A 16013-nucleotide genomic window follows, 5' to 3' on the forward strand; every position below is an offset into this window, starting at 1 on the left:
CAGAAAAAAATGCTCTCAAGGCTGTGATCAGCCGCAAGGTATAACAGAAAAGCGAGTCTCGGTTGTGACTCATGCTGCTCAAATGTCTCCAGCATCAAGTCCTTCGTGATTTTGAGCGTTATTCTACACAGAGCGAAAGCCCAGTTTTATCAAGCAAAAGCTGGGGGAATACAGGCAGCACAGAGGAAAACAGCACACCTTTCTCAAACAGACAATTAAAAAGGTGTAGTTCAAACCGCAGACACCTGTAGTGGCCTACATTGTATCTTTGCAACTTTATATTATCTTGAGATATGTTTTAGTTTATCAGGCCAACTTATAAATACAGGATTACATTTTACCACAAATGAGGACAAACTATAAGCAGTTCAGTTTCATGATGGGAAACCTTAGAGCCTAATCAGAGTAGGTTCATTTAAGAAAAAATGTTTGGCAGACTGACTTCTTTACAGTGGGGACTTCAGTGCATTAATTTCAATTAATTAATCACATAGATTTCAACGTGTTAAAAGTATTAACATAATTATCTGCGTCAGGGTTTTGTTCTTTGTTTTTTTGTTTTTTATGCAAAGGTTCTGGCCGAAAACAGTAGCAGTGGACTACCAACCCACTTTTCTTGGCCCTTTGAGGGTTAATTTTTGCTGTTTGATAGGATGCTGGAAAAGACTATTGTTGTTTGCAAGTGGGGAAAACGGCGTCAGAGCATCCACAATATAATCGCAACGTAGCGCATGCTGCAACAAGCACAGACATCCCAACGCTAGAGCCCACAGTCCACATTTCAAAAGAAGTATTTCTTTGAAGAATTTGCATGAATTATCATCGGATCCTGAAACACTTGAACACTTGTGCTCATATGTCAATTCATTCAATGATTTAACAGTAAAAAGGGTTTTTGAATTGAAAATGTTGCTTATTTTGTGAACATATAGCTTTCTATTAAAATGTGATTAAGTGCGATTAATTACAGACCTTGAAATTAACTCGATTAAAGTTTTAATTGAATCCCAACATAATGTTTTTTGCAAGAAATGCACCTGAAAAGCAAGCCTCTCTTTATCCTTCCAAATCTACAGAGTTTGTGATATAAAATCTGAATAGCTTATCAAGGTAGCAACCTTGATAAGGTTGCTACCTTATAAGGTTGCATAAAGGGACTTTTTCCCTTTATGGAAAAAGTCCCATAAAGACTTTTTCCGAGAAAAGAAACAATTCTGTAAACATTTAAAATTTTAACAAAGCATCTTAGTGAAATTATTAAACTATAACAAATGGAAATTCTTGATTTAAAAGATATATAGATGAATGTAGTGCAATAGAAACGTACCATGTATCCATTTATGATGTCTCGCTTGAAAGCATTAGCTTTGAAAAACTAATTACAGAAAAAAGTTTTTTTTTATTGCGTTAATGTGCTTTGTAAATGCAAATGATGCAGAGTTTAAATAATAAATATTAAATGTAAAAGGGCAAGTGAGCGTTCTACTAGTGTCGAAAACGAGAGAAGTACCACTTGATGAGAGAGTTAATGAATAAACAGTGCATGATACAAGAAAAGTGGGAAAAAAATTAGTGCATACTTTATATTAACAGAGCTTCAACATTTAAAACCTAAAATTAGAGAATATATGTGGTGGTATGGGGCCTGCAGACAAGATAAGAAAACTATCAGATGAAAATGTGATCCCATCTCATGCCAGAGAGCTCTCAATCCAGATGTTTTATCTTTGCTTTTATTTCCACCTTTTAGATAATAATGCTATATTTAGACTCATTGGAGAGGAATATTAAGAAAAAATAAATTTCATAAATAAATGTAACAGCAGCTGTAGGTTAAAGGTAGGAAGAACCACAGCATCATAGGATAACTACAATATCTTAATAAACCAAAATATATTCCTTTGTTAGTGTATAGATTACTGTTCATGCATGACTATTAAGGACATTTTTTAAAAATGCTCAAATTGAATAACTTTTCTTATTTTGTCACACATTGCTTTTTGAAAAAAAAAAGTGATTAATCACAATTAGCTAAACAAAAAGCCTCTTATTAATTAGATTCTTTTAATCGCATTCAACCACTACTTGCTTCTTTTTTTTCTTTATCTTAGACCTTTGCCTGTCGTATTTCTTTTTGCAGAGACACACTGGACTCCCACTGGGACTTCTGTTTAGTCTCCTGCTGATTCCCGTCACCGCTTATTTATCTTTGCACTTTTAAAACAGATGAAGACTGAATATTTCTTCAAAAGCTGCAGAACAGTCGAGAGCACGGGATCACTTGGAAACCGGCAGTCATTTAGGCTGACAGTCACTTTACAAGACGGACTCAGTGGCTCCATGTGGACCATAAAAACTTTCTCTAAATTAACACAATAGATTTGAGGCTGCCAAAGAAGCACTCCCTAATGAAACGCACAAACTCTTTGCAGCAGCTGAATTCTGCGTTAACACATTTATTTCAGAGTAGAAGAAAAATGCAACTTACGCTCAGCAATAATAAGAGGAGGATAGAAGAGGAAGTAGCCCACCAGCTCAGCAGAAAACTGACCAAGAAGGTTGGAGGCAACTGTTCCATTGAGAAATACAGTCCCGTTCTTTACAGTGTAGACTAAAGACACAGCGGGAGAGCCTGGTGTCTGAGAAACACTCAGAATCTAGGAAAAGATAAAAAAAAACAAAACAAACAGATATCAGTTTAGCAAGAAAACAAAATGCAGACGTAGGAAACAACAGAAGCAAATGGAAAACAACAGAACAGTTATCTATAAAAGCCAGTGGAAAAAAATGCAGCATATTTTTTATTTAAACGCGTCAGTGTCAAATTAGCTTTAATACATGGTGCACTTTAATGTGGCAGCGCATTAAAATGAATACAAACAGTGGTTCACTGGCTGAAAAGCAGCCGGTGAAAAAAAAAAAAAAAACAGAAACACCCCAATTCACGAGGGGAGAATTTTGCACAAATGGTGAGCAATTTGCATCTGTTTGAAGCTGCCAAATCTTATAAAACGCCAGATGACTAACAGTAGCAGAGCAGCACAGCCCGGGCGAATTAAGGTCGCCGCATTACCTGAACTGCCAGTCGGCTTTTAGCGTTGAGAACTTTGGCCTGCGCCTCAGAAAAGACCTTCTCAAGTCTCTGTTCCATCATTTGCAAGAAGCGACAGGATCGGGGGTCGTCACCTGCCCCCACAAACTGCAACACTGCAACACAAAGAACGGTTTAGACGTACTGTCTGTTATAAACTTTACATTATGCACACGTATCGTGTCAACTTAGTCTCTGATGTGGTGTGACAAACAAACAAGCATTTTTTTCTCTTTCTTTGCAGGGTAAAGTCACAGCAGGGGGGAAAAAAACCACTACGAAGGCTCAAGCTGATCTGTGACACGCTCATTTTCACCCTGAGTGAGAGTTGGCTGACCTGTTTTCAGCTGGAAGCCAGTGGCGGGGCTGGATCTCCACAAAGCAACAGGAAGAGGCAGGGCTGTCACCATGGGGAGGTACTGTCGCAGGTCTGCAATCAGCTTATCACGGCCGTAGGACATCAAACCCTCTGCTACTACAGAGGGAGGGTAAACTGTCTCTCCTCCTGTCACGTGATAAGCCACCGTCATGTTGGGAGAGCCAAAAACCGTCTCCACCTGAGATAGTGGAGTTAAAAATAAAAAATAAAAAAAAAACAGGAGATGGATGTTTACAGATATACCAGACATAATTCATGGCTCTACTTAGAGCTACTTATGTAAGCAATATGAGTTGATGAAGTGTCCCTTCGTTAGGTTAAACAACAGCTCCATAGTTAAAAATAATTTAAAAATTTAAAAAATGAAGTTGAAAATGTGCTGGCAGTGTAGAAGGCACGGCTGTGATCCCCACTTTTAGAGGATTTGTTTTCTTACTGATAAGGTGCAGACGTACTCTATTATTAAATTGAATTTGTCTAAAGTTCTTTTGCCACGTCAGTAAAGTAGTAATAAAAACTCAAAGGGAAAATTTATACGGACAAAAAGACTGCTGTGATTTATTTTACCCAAACATGATTGTTTACCATTTACTGACAAAGGTACAGATCCAAAACCTGAATAGATTAAAATAAAAGAACTAGAACCTGAACACATTCAAACTTGATCAAAACGTCAAAGCATGTTAACGCAGACTTGCCGGGTATTTTTGAACCACTCAGACCATCATTCATTCTGGTTGAAAACCTTAGCTCTATCTGAAGAAAAGACACCCAGGTCACATTACAACTATCACCATCATTTACTGTGGATGTGCTGATCTTGTGGTGATATTTGATGTGTTTGTATTTCCAAATAAATCATCTTGAATGTTAACAATTTGAGGAGCCATTGTATTCCGCTATCAGATGTTTTAGAGGCTAATTCTAAAATAAAATGGAGTTGGAAAATCGCTGTTGTGGCAAAATGGCTCAGTTTTCAGCTTCATTATCAGCTTACTGTGGATACTGACCCAACATCACCTACCAATTTTACACTTAAATGCATGTGCCTATAATTTGAGAGAGAGAATGGGAACAAAAATCAAATGCAAGTCTCTTAAATGTTACCAAATGCCAGTACGAATCTGTTTACCCACAGTGCTGCTGGTACCTCTATTCACAACATAAATGAAAGAATCCTGCAGGCTGTGTGGGATCCAAAATTTCTGTTGTAATTTATCATTTTTGACTACACAGAATAAATCAGGCCACACACTGATATACACTAATAGGTACATTGAGTGAATCTATCATCATTCAGTTGAAAATATGTTGGCGTTATCTGTAGGGTTTTCTTGTGCGACGTACCGGTTATTAAATGTGCTTCTTTGAAGAAAAATTGTGACGTCTCAATCCGAGCAAGCCTTTAGCGTATTAACTGCAGTGTGAATAAAAATGTGTAGCCAGGTGTTACATCCCCATCAAACCCAAGTGGGCTCTTTAATACCTACTCATAAACATCCATATTTACTACAAACTCGTGAGACGTGGAGTAAATGTGGACAGAACACGTTCCCACAGCACCAATTAGCCAACTGCTGGGCAAAGGTTTGGGTTTTTACACCAGAATGTAATGAAGTACCTGAGTTGTAGGAAATGCTATTATGTCAAAACCTCTGGGTTTTTTGGGGGGGGTTTTTGTTGTTTTTTTGCAGTGATACAAGCTCTAGTCAAATAAAAAATAAATAAATAAAGACAGTGGATACAGAAATGTCACAAGAACTGAGAGGTTTCTGAGAGGACGACAAAGAGCAACAAAAAAAGAATCACGATAGGGAGACTGTTAACTCCTCAAGTCTTTTAAGAGATGGCTTTTGTTATGAGACCAGGTGTCTAAGTGCTCAAGTTGGAGCTGAAAAATAAATGTGTGCTTTTCCATTTGTGCGTCGACACACACACACACACGCACACACACACACACAGAGCCTCGATGCGTTTTATCAGGAAGAGTTTGACTCTTTCCTGCGTTCTCCTCATCATAAAAGCTGGGATGGGCAGCTACGATGGAACTAGGTGTTTTTGTAGGAGAGGTAGAACCATTCACATCTGCTATTGAAACCCATCAACGAGCCCGCGTTGACGAAGAGGCCAAAAACACCGAGAGCCTCTTGTCTCCGCAGCTGAAAGTTACGACTCTGCCTCCACACAATTCAGCCTTGTTACAAGCTCTATGAATAGAGCTCTTTATCATCCCTTCATCCTCTCAGGATCAACCCATGTGAAGGTGCTATTAGGAACAAGCCTATTATTTCCGTCGTGAAGGGTAATAGACAGACAAATGGAAAAATAAAACAACTAGCAAAGAGAAAAAAAACACATGTAGATCTTTAAATTAGCATTAAAAAAATAGTTCTTCAAAATGTTTTTAATCTTTAGTCTTGTGTCATAAAATCAGCTCGGCACATTTGTCTCCTCCCAACCGTTTTAGTCTATAATTAAATGCAAAGGCAATTTCCCCAGCTTCAGCTGCTATAAAGGACACATGCATTGTTCAAATAGGTGACCAAAGTGCACTGAAGCAAAACACCTTTCAAGACCAGCGAGAGACACGGGGGAGAGCATGAGCTTCACATAGTCAGGAGCCACGGAGAGGCAGACACACTTACTTCTGGGTTAAGAAATGCAAAAAGAGAGAGACAAAAATTTCATAGCACTGCCCACACTAACTGCAACTTATTACAGACAGAGGGATATTGATTTTCACACTTAATACACTTCATTATTACAGAGATATTAAACATTAGAAGCTAAATTAAAGTTCACTCTATGACACTGATATCCTTGATTCTAAATGAAATCAGCCCAATAGTTTGATTACAAGAAAGTATTGATTATGGCTTCCAGATATTTGCTTGTATATTCAAATAAGACTGAGGTTGTTGCCTTTAGGCTTTTAACACCACAGAAAAGCAAACTCCCACTTTATTTACAGTGGAAGGCATTATGTTGGCAAGTCACTTTTAAATTGCGTATGCGTCCTTTACCAACCAAACATTCCCAAACTTGCAGTAAAACATTTCCATTTACACTCAGTGACTTTGGTTTGTTAGCGTGAAGACAGACAAAAATGCTTGGTAGAAACTATTTGCATCCTGAAGTATTCAACCTTTTTTACACTGAGCTGAGCTAATCAGGACAACCACAGATTAATCAGCTGTTTAAGCACTTTAACATTTGCTACAAACTGCTTAAAATTGAGTAGTGGAGAAAATCTTTCTCGTTTTCTCAACTGATCTTCCAACTTTGCGACAACTTTCTGTTGATTTCTCAAATTGAAATTTAAAAATCTTCAGAAGAAAAATGGAGCACGTAGTTAAATTGCATCGTTCAAGCACTCTGACAGGATCAGTGAGTAAGAATATTTGAATGATTTTTTTTTTCATTGTTATTTCATTTTTTTTATTTAACTCTTTGCCTGTTTTGCTTCTGTTGGACACAAGAGGACAAACAGATAAATAAATTACCTGAAAAGATTTTATCTGGCAGTCTTAGTTTCGTTAAATTTGATCCCTGTCAAATCTGGATGTAAAATTTCCCCCTAATCTATATAGTTATTAATTGCATAATATTTTCCAGACTGGAAACTTTGCATCCGCGTGATAAGAGTACTTGTAGTTCCAGGATTGTGCATAAGAAGAGATGAGAGCTTTCAGCTTTTGAGTCCCGTCCTCGTGAATACCAGCTCAAGTTCTCAGGAATAGGCCTATTTCCCTTCCTGAAGCTCACAGTGAAAGTTTGTTTGTTTGTTTGTTTGTTTGTTTGTTTGTTTTTCTTGAGCCATGCCCTTTAGTTATGCTGCTGTCATTATATCCCACTGTGAGTATGTGTATGGAAACTGGCATTATACAAAAACAATGAATCAAACTGATTCACAAGATTTTTTTTATGTATTTTATATGTAAAACAGGGGGAGGGAGGAAATAACTACACTAAACCCATTGCCGAGTTTAACTCTGCTTTTTCCAAATTTAAATAGATCTTTGTCACATATTTCTATCTGGCTGTGTTCAGTAATAACCTTGCATAGTTAAGAGGTGCTCTCAATACAAATTCACATGGAGTGGAGGTTTCAGAGGGCTGCAGGAGAGCGGGGAGATAGGATGCTTTTTGGCACATTGGGAAACGTGATTCGTTCCACAACAAGCTAATCCGAACACAAAGGTCATTTTGTGCATGCACTGGATTTATTTGCTGGGGAAAACACTGAGTGGTTTCATTTAAACTTTCTTTTTTCCTTCCTTTTTAACCAGATCCAATGTATGCAAAATGTTGCTGCAATAACAGCAACATTGCTGCAGATTGTCCATAAAGACTTGACTCTGGTCATCCATTAAAAAAAAGCTAAACGACATCATCTTCAATGTTGGTACAGTAACTCAAATTTGTGACACCACACCGTGTCTTCTGGGAGCCAGTCAACCTAATTTCTATATTAATCTTCAGCTCTTCTGTAATAGCCTACATCAGGGTCCTTGGTATGATTACACACATCCAGTTTTCTTGCAAGGGTAAAATGAGGAACGATTCACCACTGCTTCACTGAACAACAGTTTCTCACATAGTGAAAAAAAATAATTCAGCATGAGTAGATTTAGTTCTGCAAAAAACTTAAATACTCCCAACCTGCTATTGCCATTACATGGGACCCGTTTCTTTTCTATGAATTCATCTGGTAAATCACATCCAAAGCTTTTTTTTTTTTAAGCTGCTTCATCCTGTTGACCTTTGCTTCTTCCTCCACAGGCCACGGTTTAACCTCGCCTTCATCCCTGCTGCCCCCCCCTTAAATCTGACTTAATCAGTGTCATGTACATCAGTGATGTTGCTCTGCCTTCTGTTTAGTGTGGGTTGGGTGGGGGGGAGGGGTCTTCCTGCTGCTCTCCCTACCTCAGGCCTTTTACATTTGCATGAGGAAGGTCAGGGAGGTCCCTAACAGACAAACACCAAAAATAAAAAGGGCTTTGGAGACAGGAGGCTGGTGTAAGCACACAATAATGCCCAGTGACCGTGTTTGAGTTGTTTGATCATTTAGTGGTGTGATCTGCAGATTCTTTCAACTTAAGCGAATAGAACAAATCTAAATGTCTGCCGCCAAACACCAAACACTTTTTCACTCACACACACACCCACACGCACACCCCCACACACACACACACACCCCCACACGCGCACACACACGCACGTCCACGCACACACACACACACACACACACACACACACATAAAACTACGCACACATTGTCATATTACACACTGTAGAATAAGCATTCCTACCTGTGCTTGGGCTGATGTGTCATTCAAAGCTTTTCTGAGGCCTTGACTCAGTCCCCTTCGCAAGTTCTGCCTCTGAATGCTATCCAGCCTGTTCCGTCTTACGTAGATTGAAACAACTAAAACAGACAAGGAAAAAAAAGTCAATTTGGAAACAAAGCATGACAGAAAATAAGATTCTTCTTCTACAGAGTTTACCTGTTTTCACCCATAACCTCTCAGTTATGTTGCACTGTGGCTGTGGAGCCTCTGTGGTCGTGGTGAAAGGCGAGGCGAAGACGGCGGTGACCCCCCTCGGGGGGTTCGCTCTTTGGTTGGGTGACGTGAACGTTCTTCTGCTGGTATAAGTCCTGATGGTTGTGGTGGTCCTTCTGGTGACGGGTTTGGGCTGCAGAGTGGTCGTGGTGGTCGACGGCGTTGTTGCTTTCGCAGAAGGCGCGGTAGTGGTGGCGGCGGCAGGCGCTTTCGTAGGCGGCGGCGCGGTTGTTGCAGTGAGCTTCACCGGGGCTGTCGGGGTATCGTGTTGTGGGGTCACCAGTGATACCTGAGATGTGTTCTCGATGGGCCCAGCAGAGAGGACTACCCTGTCTGACTGAGAAGAGCTTAGACTAACCTCATTTTCTTTGGGGAAAGTGGACACAACTGATTTAGATGTTCCAGCTGTAAGATCATCCATCTCTGGCTCTGCAAGAACAAACGCCTCAGTCACTTGTTGTGAGTGATCAGAACCTAAGCTGGTGAAAACCAAAGGAATGACACTTTCGATGGGTGTAAGTTTGGTGGTGTTGACAATATGTTAGTTGAATAAAAACACTGAAGAGATAGTTTTTTTATATAAGTATGAGGAGGACAACAGAGAGAATGAAGGTGATGGGAAAGCAATCGACTATGATGGAGATTGACATAAGAATGAAGGAAGTGGGTTAGATTGTAAAGCTGACCTCTTTGGTTGGGTATTAAAGGTAATGTTTGAAAACGCATACATGGGGAAACTGAGTATGGGGGCTTCATGTTCTTATACCTCAATACAAAAAGAGTAGCTTGAGATAGTATTTCAGTATTAGTAGTTATGGAAAAGAAGAGTAGAGACACATCTGAACTCCAGACAGATGTAGCAGAAGTTCCTATAATAACTCCGGCAGTCCACTGGAAGACACGGCAGGTCTAGGATGAGCCAAAGACAAATCCGGACTTTAGTTCTTATGGTTTGAAGTCCCTTGAGCAAAGGTAGAAAATGTGTGCTCTCCAAAGGTCAGATATTTTGGAAATGGACTACTGGTGACAGCTGTTGAATCATCCAAATTCAATAAATGCACATTACGCTCTTGTTTGTCTTCCAGTTTTTGATGTTCATGTGATGAACCATCTGCTGCTAAATTAGATTTAGCACCGTCAAAGCTGCTAGATGCGCTTCCTGCTTTAAAAGCACTGCTTTGAACCAGAACTGGATTGGTGGCTTTCCACTTTGTGTACAGAGCCATTAGTTTTTTTTTTTTGTTGTTTTTTTTTTTTATTGCCAGAGCTGAAAATAGCCCTCGATGTCTCCACGCTGTTCTGTCCGTCACTAAAATAGGTAGTTACTGCAAAGGGAGCGGCTCAGGCAATGGTTTTTATGCTGGCCCAAAATTGAATTTGATTCCTCTCTGCTCATGCCAGTGATTGATCTCACAGCAGAGAAAATTTGTGTCATTTGTGTCAGGAGGGGTTTTTGCTAAAGAGGAAGAAGAATAACTGGCACGGAAATCGATTGAAGGGCTTTTAATCAACAGGTTTTAACACACGATCAGAATTTTCAGGTGAGGGCAGTTTAGCAGAAGACATTCTGCTACAGTCTTTATTAAAAAAACAAAAAAACAAAGGTGTCTTTTGAAGTCATAAAAGACAGAAGACTGTGAACTGCCCTGTCTTGTAAAATGCTGAATCTCTGATCATCATAGACTCATTTCTATTGAAAAAAAAAGGGAGTAACATAAATACTTTTGGTATTTTGGTGGAAGTCTTCCGAAGACTGGTTTTTATCCGACATGTCTGACATTATGTGATTTTGTTTTCTTTCTTGGAAGTCATCTTACTTCTCTGATCTTCTAGAAGTTGAGGTTAAAACAGGATCCTCAACAGGGACTTTATTTTGGAAGTTTGTTTTGAGGACGTCCGCTCCAAAATCACCCTCTCTGCATAGAGTCCAAGTGAATTGAGTTTTATTCAGATTTCTAGGTTGTCATGTAACACTCTAATGTTCAGTCACATAGGTTGTTTTCCTTGCATCCACTCTCTGCTCAAAAGGAGATTTTGTTTTTTTTGCCCTTTTGTTGGGTGTAAATATTGTTAGAGCTGTCCAGCCTGTGTGGGCTACATCCTTGAAAGTGCCGTTATTGTTACAAATTCCTCAACATCTCTCGGTGCATCTGACTTTGATGTGAACCAGGCGGAGGGGCGAAAGCGTTGACGGGCTCAGGTCTCAGCTGAGTAAGTGAAAGTGAGTTATTCAGGTGAGATGGCACGTAAGCAGATCCCAGCTCAGCCCCCGCTCTCTCTCCCTGGTTGTAATCTATATTGATAGCAGGAAGTCTGGGACTGCGTTGATCTGCTGCCACCAGTAAATCACCAGGGTTAGATCACGCGTCCTCTTAAGAGGACGCCACAGAAACGTGGGTTTGTGCCGGCTTGGCTGCTGTGGTTTGAGAGGGAGGCTTTCGATCCGATGAAGATTGGGAGGGGGGAAAAAAAACAAAAAACAAAACAATTTGCTGGTTTTGAAGGTTGCTGCTGGTGTCACAGTTGGATTGCCAAAATGTGAAATGATTGATGACATGGCTTTGCTGCTTCTGCAGGATAAAGTGTGACTATCAGCTGTAGTCTTGTCTTGATTCCTAATAAAGGCTGTTCGGTGTAACATCTGCTGTGTGACATGACTAGAAAGTGAATAGCCTTTAGCACGGGCAGACAGCAGTGCTGATGTGGGATTATGTGAAACTCCCTGCTGCCTCTTAACTGCATGACTCCTTTGATTGGATGAAATTGGAGAGCTGTTTTTAAGATTATCAGCAGATACAGAGTTCAGGTCTATGTTCGGATTTTGAATGAATCCACATAAATTAACTAAATGATTCAGACCATTGTTTGGAGAAGAAGAAAAAGTGCTGGTCACTGGCCCAGGTAAGACAAAATGACTCATTTTATTGCTATCTTCTCTGCTGGGCTTACACTGATGACTCGCTTGTGGCGTTTTTGTGTATCCCATTAAACAACATATACTGTAGGTCACCAACCCTATAAGTGGTGGATTTTGCTGGTCTATTGCTGTCTACCCAAGCCCGAGGCTCAGCAGGTAATAACGTTGATACCTCTATCTGAGAAGCAGGCTGTGGTGGACGCACTCCCCTGACCCTGAGATGAAACAGCTTGTTTATCTGCTCAGTGGAAGACAACTGGAAAAATACAGATAACAAGAATGACGGCACAAAGAAGAAAGATGGTGCTGGGTTGACATTGATGTCAATGATAAAATTGAAATGATGAGAGGTTCTGCTTTCCATCTATAAATGACACAAAATGGCTTGGAGGCTTGGTATGTAGGGGTATGTCTTACAACGGCTATAAATCAGACCTGAGCGCGCTCTGAAGCCGTCTCCGACTGACGATGATGAGGAGGAGGACATGTCTGAATCTTGGCTGGAATTATGTGAAGGCCATTGGGTGGTGAGTGTATCATCCTTGCTGATAGTTGGCAAGGTTCTACTTTGATCAAGGCTCACTGGATGTCTGACAGTTTCTGCCATCACAGTTAGGATGGAGGAAAAAGCCGGCTGTCCCAATAAACCTTCTCCCTCTGCGTCCGCGTTGCTGTCCGAATGAACCACTTGGAAAGGCACCTCCTCCGTCGCTGACACCTCAGCCATTGGTTGGACATGAGGACTTGTGAATGCGGAGCTCCTCGGTGGGGAGCCAGAGGCATCATAGGTGGATTTTTCTGCAAAAAGAGCATAAAAAAAAGATTGTTTATTTTTACTTTTATGTATAGCCCTATTTGCCAATTGTGAGTCAACTTATCCACCACTAACACTATGTATATATATCCGGCATAAAAATCCATCTATCGTCAATACCAACTTTGTTGTGCAGGGACATGAAGTGGAAACATACCCACCAGGGAGGTTGGCTTCAACCTGCTTTGACAGCCAGTAAAGGAAAGTAATTAACTATATCACAATTATAGTAAACTCTCAGGAAATGCTGTTAGATTACTGCGATAAATACCTGTCAGTCAAAGGTTGCACGTTCTTTTATGAGTAATTTTAGTTCGATTAGAAGTTGTTCTCTGTTATTTCTCTATCATTTCATAGGTGTCAACTGGCCCAAAAATGTATTAAAGGCAAAAATAAATGAAAATGAAGTGTAATACAAAGTTTTCAGAAAACATATGGCTGTATTAAATTATACATTAGATCTAAGCATTTATATGGGCATAACCTTGATTTATGAAAATACTTAAATGGAAAGAAATTGTTACATGTGTACCAAAGGGTTTGCTGTGAAATGAAATGGAAGTAGGGGTGGCAGTGGCACTGGAGGGAAGTAAAGCTTTATACAAATGCAGGTTGTTACGACCAGGTCAATTACCATTTACCGTGTAGGACGGGGCAAAATGGCAACTTCCAGGTGCGAGATGGAGGTACAAAACCCTTAAAACTCAAACTGGTCAACAATTAAATAGAGAGCACCGAGGCTGACAGTCAGTCAATGGTTAGTAAGGATATAAACTAAGACCGATAAGATAGGAGACTTTAAGGAAGCTTACTCAGCCTTGATTTAATAAAAAAGACATTTCTGCAGCACTGAAACAGTCTTAATATTATCTACATAGTGTAAACTGAATAAATTATATTACGATATTCCTCAATAAATATGTAACAGATAACAACCAGAGATCAAAACACGTCCATTTTACCTTGATTGACCCTTGTCTGAAAATCGACATTTTTCAGCCTGTAAATATGTCAACAGAGAGCATGATCTCTGAGGAATTTTGTTTTCAGTTTAGTAAAAATCCGATAAAGGCAAGAAACTTTGGTAAGTTAATAGGAATAATTTTGTAAGTCCCTTAAGCTCTTATTTTCCCAATTTTTTGAGCAAGAACAAAGGTAACATCAGTGAGTTTGTTTCTATCATAGTCCTCAATAAAAATTTTTAAAAAATCAGAAGTCAGTGCATAAAAAAGTGCCTGATTATTGCATCGTGTTGCCTTAACCTTGACATTTAATGCATAAAGTTTGACTGTATATATACAACATTTTGCCTCGAAGGATTTTCAAATTAACGAGCAAGTGTCACAGTGTTACTGTGGACAAAGCAAAAGCAGCTCATCTACTCCCCTTCACACACACAGGGACAAGCACTGAACCGTGTAAGGTACAAAGGATGTGTTACTCGAGGCTGGCAGGTATTTTTGCTTAACCACTGCTATGATGAGGGAGGATTTGTAGTCTGACAAAGCACCCAAGCAAACAAAATAAGTATTCATTTGAAGTATGACTCTCACTTTGTTCATTTCTTATTTTTGTCTTCATGCAGAATGTTTCAAAGCTGTAGTCAAAGCTTTTTTACATTATTATAAAGATCTACAAAATAAAATGTTACTTGAAGTTGTTTTCTCTGCTGCACTGAACAATTGAAATATTTCTTTTTCCTTGTGCAAATGTTAAGACCTTCATAAACACTGCTCTCGGCCCAGGTTTGGGGTGTAAATGCATTTTTCTGACATTCCCCGACAGCATACCAAGGGCAGACAGCGGTGCATTCCCTGACGAAAGAAAACAGAGGCGATCCTCAAAGTAGAACAAGTGGAATTATTCAAGAGATTGCAGCCATAAGCTGACCTGAAATATGACTTCCTAAAAAAAACACACACACAAAAAGGACTCCCGGCGCAAAGCTGTTTGCATTTGCAAAAAATCACAGCTCAGAAATAGGTAGCACAATGGATGTGGAGAGCAGAAACTAACAACAAGACGCTGGTGGTGATTACCAGACTGAATTCAGCTGAAGTGGATTTGTCTTTCGGCCTTCTCCATCTGCCCTTATTTGTGGCACGTTATCGACTCGACCTAACAGGGTTCCTTTCTTCCATTTTGAAAACTTAGCAGTCGTGTCACATCTGCCGCCCCCTTAGCAAGTTTCCACCGCTGAGCCGCAGCAGCTAGCACACACTCATGTACGACTGCCGTTTCTGAGCAGACATGAGCAATGGTATTTGAGGAAACCTTGTAACATCTGCAAGACAATCCGGCTTTATTTGATTTGTTTCACTAATCTCTAATTAGTCAAATTGTGAAAAGCTAAATTGCTTTTCACATTTCGAAACGTTGAATATGCTCTCACAAGCTGTTGATGTGGAGAGAAATCGCAATTACGCACTCACAAAATGACCACTAACAAAGGCCACGAGTCCCGCTTCAAGGCCACAAAGAGGTCAGTGAGATCTTCCACAGCCAATTAGTAAGCCCAGCGGCATCATAAATGTGACTGTATGCAAGAGACGCCAGCACAAGTGGAGGTGTGAGGTTCACCTGCGGTTTGCCACCTGCTCTGACGGTACGGAGCATAAGGGAACATTCTCAGCAGCGTACAAGAGGACAAGGCGTGCAGATAAAAGGAGAGAGGAGGAAGTAAAGGATGAGCTGGGAATTAAAGAGAAATTAATAGGAGGTAATGCATGATTGATCTCAGGCTCTCTGAGTATAAAAATAAAATTTCTTTCCAAGTTTGCAGGTTAAAAAAAAAGTAGTATAAACAACAGTTTTTGTCTTTAAAATGTATTAAAACACAATAACACAGCAAGTATTTATGCTGATGTTTTTATTGCAGCGAACACACTAAATGAAAACAGTGGAATTTTAATCGTTGTACCAACACAGTTTAGCTAACTAACAAGGTTTTACAGATATCCACTTTCACGCCACTTTTACACTCCTAAGGAAAAATGTGTGCAGTCAGCTTCCTTCTGAAGTCGCCTAATAAGAAAATAATGTCCACTTCTGAAAATTGAATCTCATTGTGAATACAGCTTTTCCACAAAGGCCTCAAGTTTATCAGAGAAGACTTATCAAAACGCAGGCGAAGACCAAGGAAGACATGAGGATATAAAACAATATTTGTAGCTACACAAAACAGTAGGTTGGGCAAAGAGCACATTAATCATAGAGGCAGCCAAGGGGGCTACTGTAAGGAGCTGCAG

The 16013-nt window shown here is 39.9% G+C and overlaps 1 protein-coding gene across 2 annotated transcripts in view; it reads right to left on the reverse strand.

Moving 5' to 3' along the window:
- kiaa1549lb (KIAA1549-like b) overlaps positions 1 to 16013 on the reverse strand; it is a 62678-nt gene that overhangs the window by 24424 nt on the left and 22241 nt on the right. For both annotated transcript variants that reach the window (XM_081605225.1, XM_008405887.3), the window contains exons 2-7: positions 12387 to 12749; positions 8978 to 9463; positions 8783 to 8898; positions 3429 to 3648; positions 3074 to 3207; positions 2489 to 2657 (exon numbers count right to left, since the gene is read on the reverse strand). In XM_081605225.1, coding sequence (XP_081461351.1) covers positions 2489 to 2657; positions 3074 to 3207; positions 3429 to 3648; positions 8783 to 8898; positions 8978 to 9463; positions 12387 to 12749 — 1488 coding nt within the window. The remainder of the gene's footprint in view (positions 1 to 2488; positions 2658 to 3073; positions 3208 to 3428; positions 3649 to 8782; positions 8899 to 8977; positions 9464 to 12386; positions 12750 to 16013) is intronic.

This window comes from Poecilia reticulata, chromosome 3, assembly GCF_904066995.2.
Source record: "Poecilia reticulata chromosome 3, P_reticulata-male-v2, whole genome shotgun sequence".
NCBI lineage: Eukaryota > Metazoa > Chordata > Actinopteri > Cyprinodontiformes > Poeciliidae > Poecilia > Poecilia reticulata.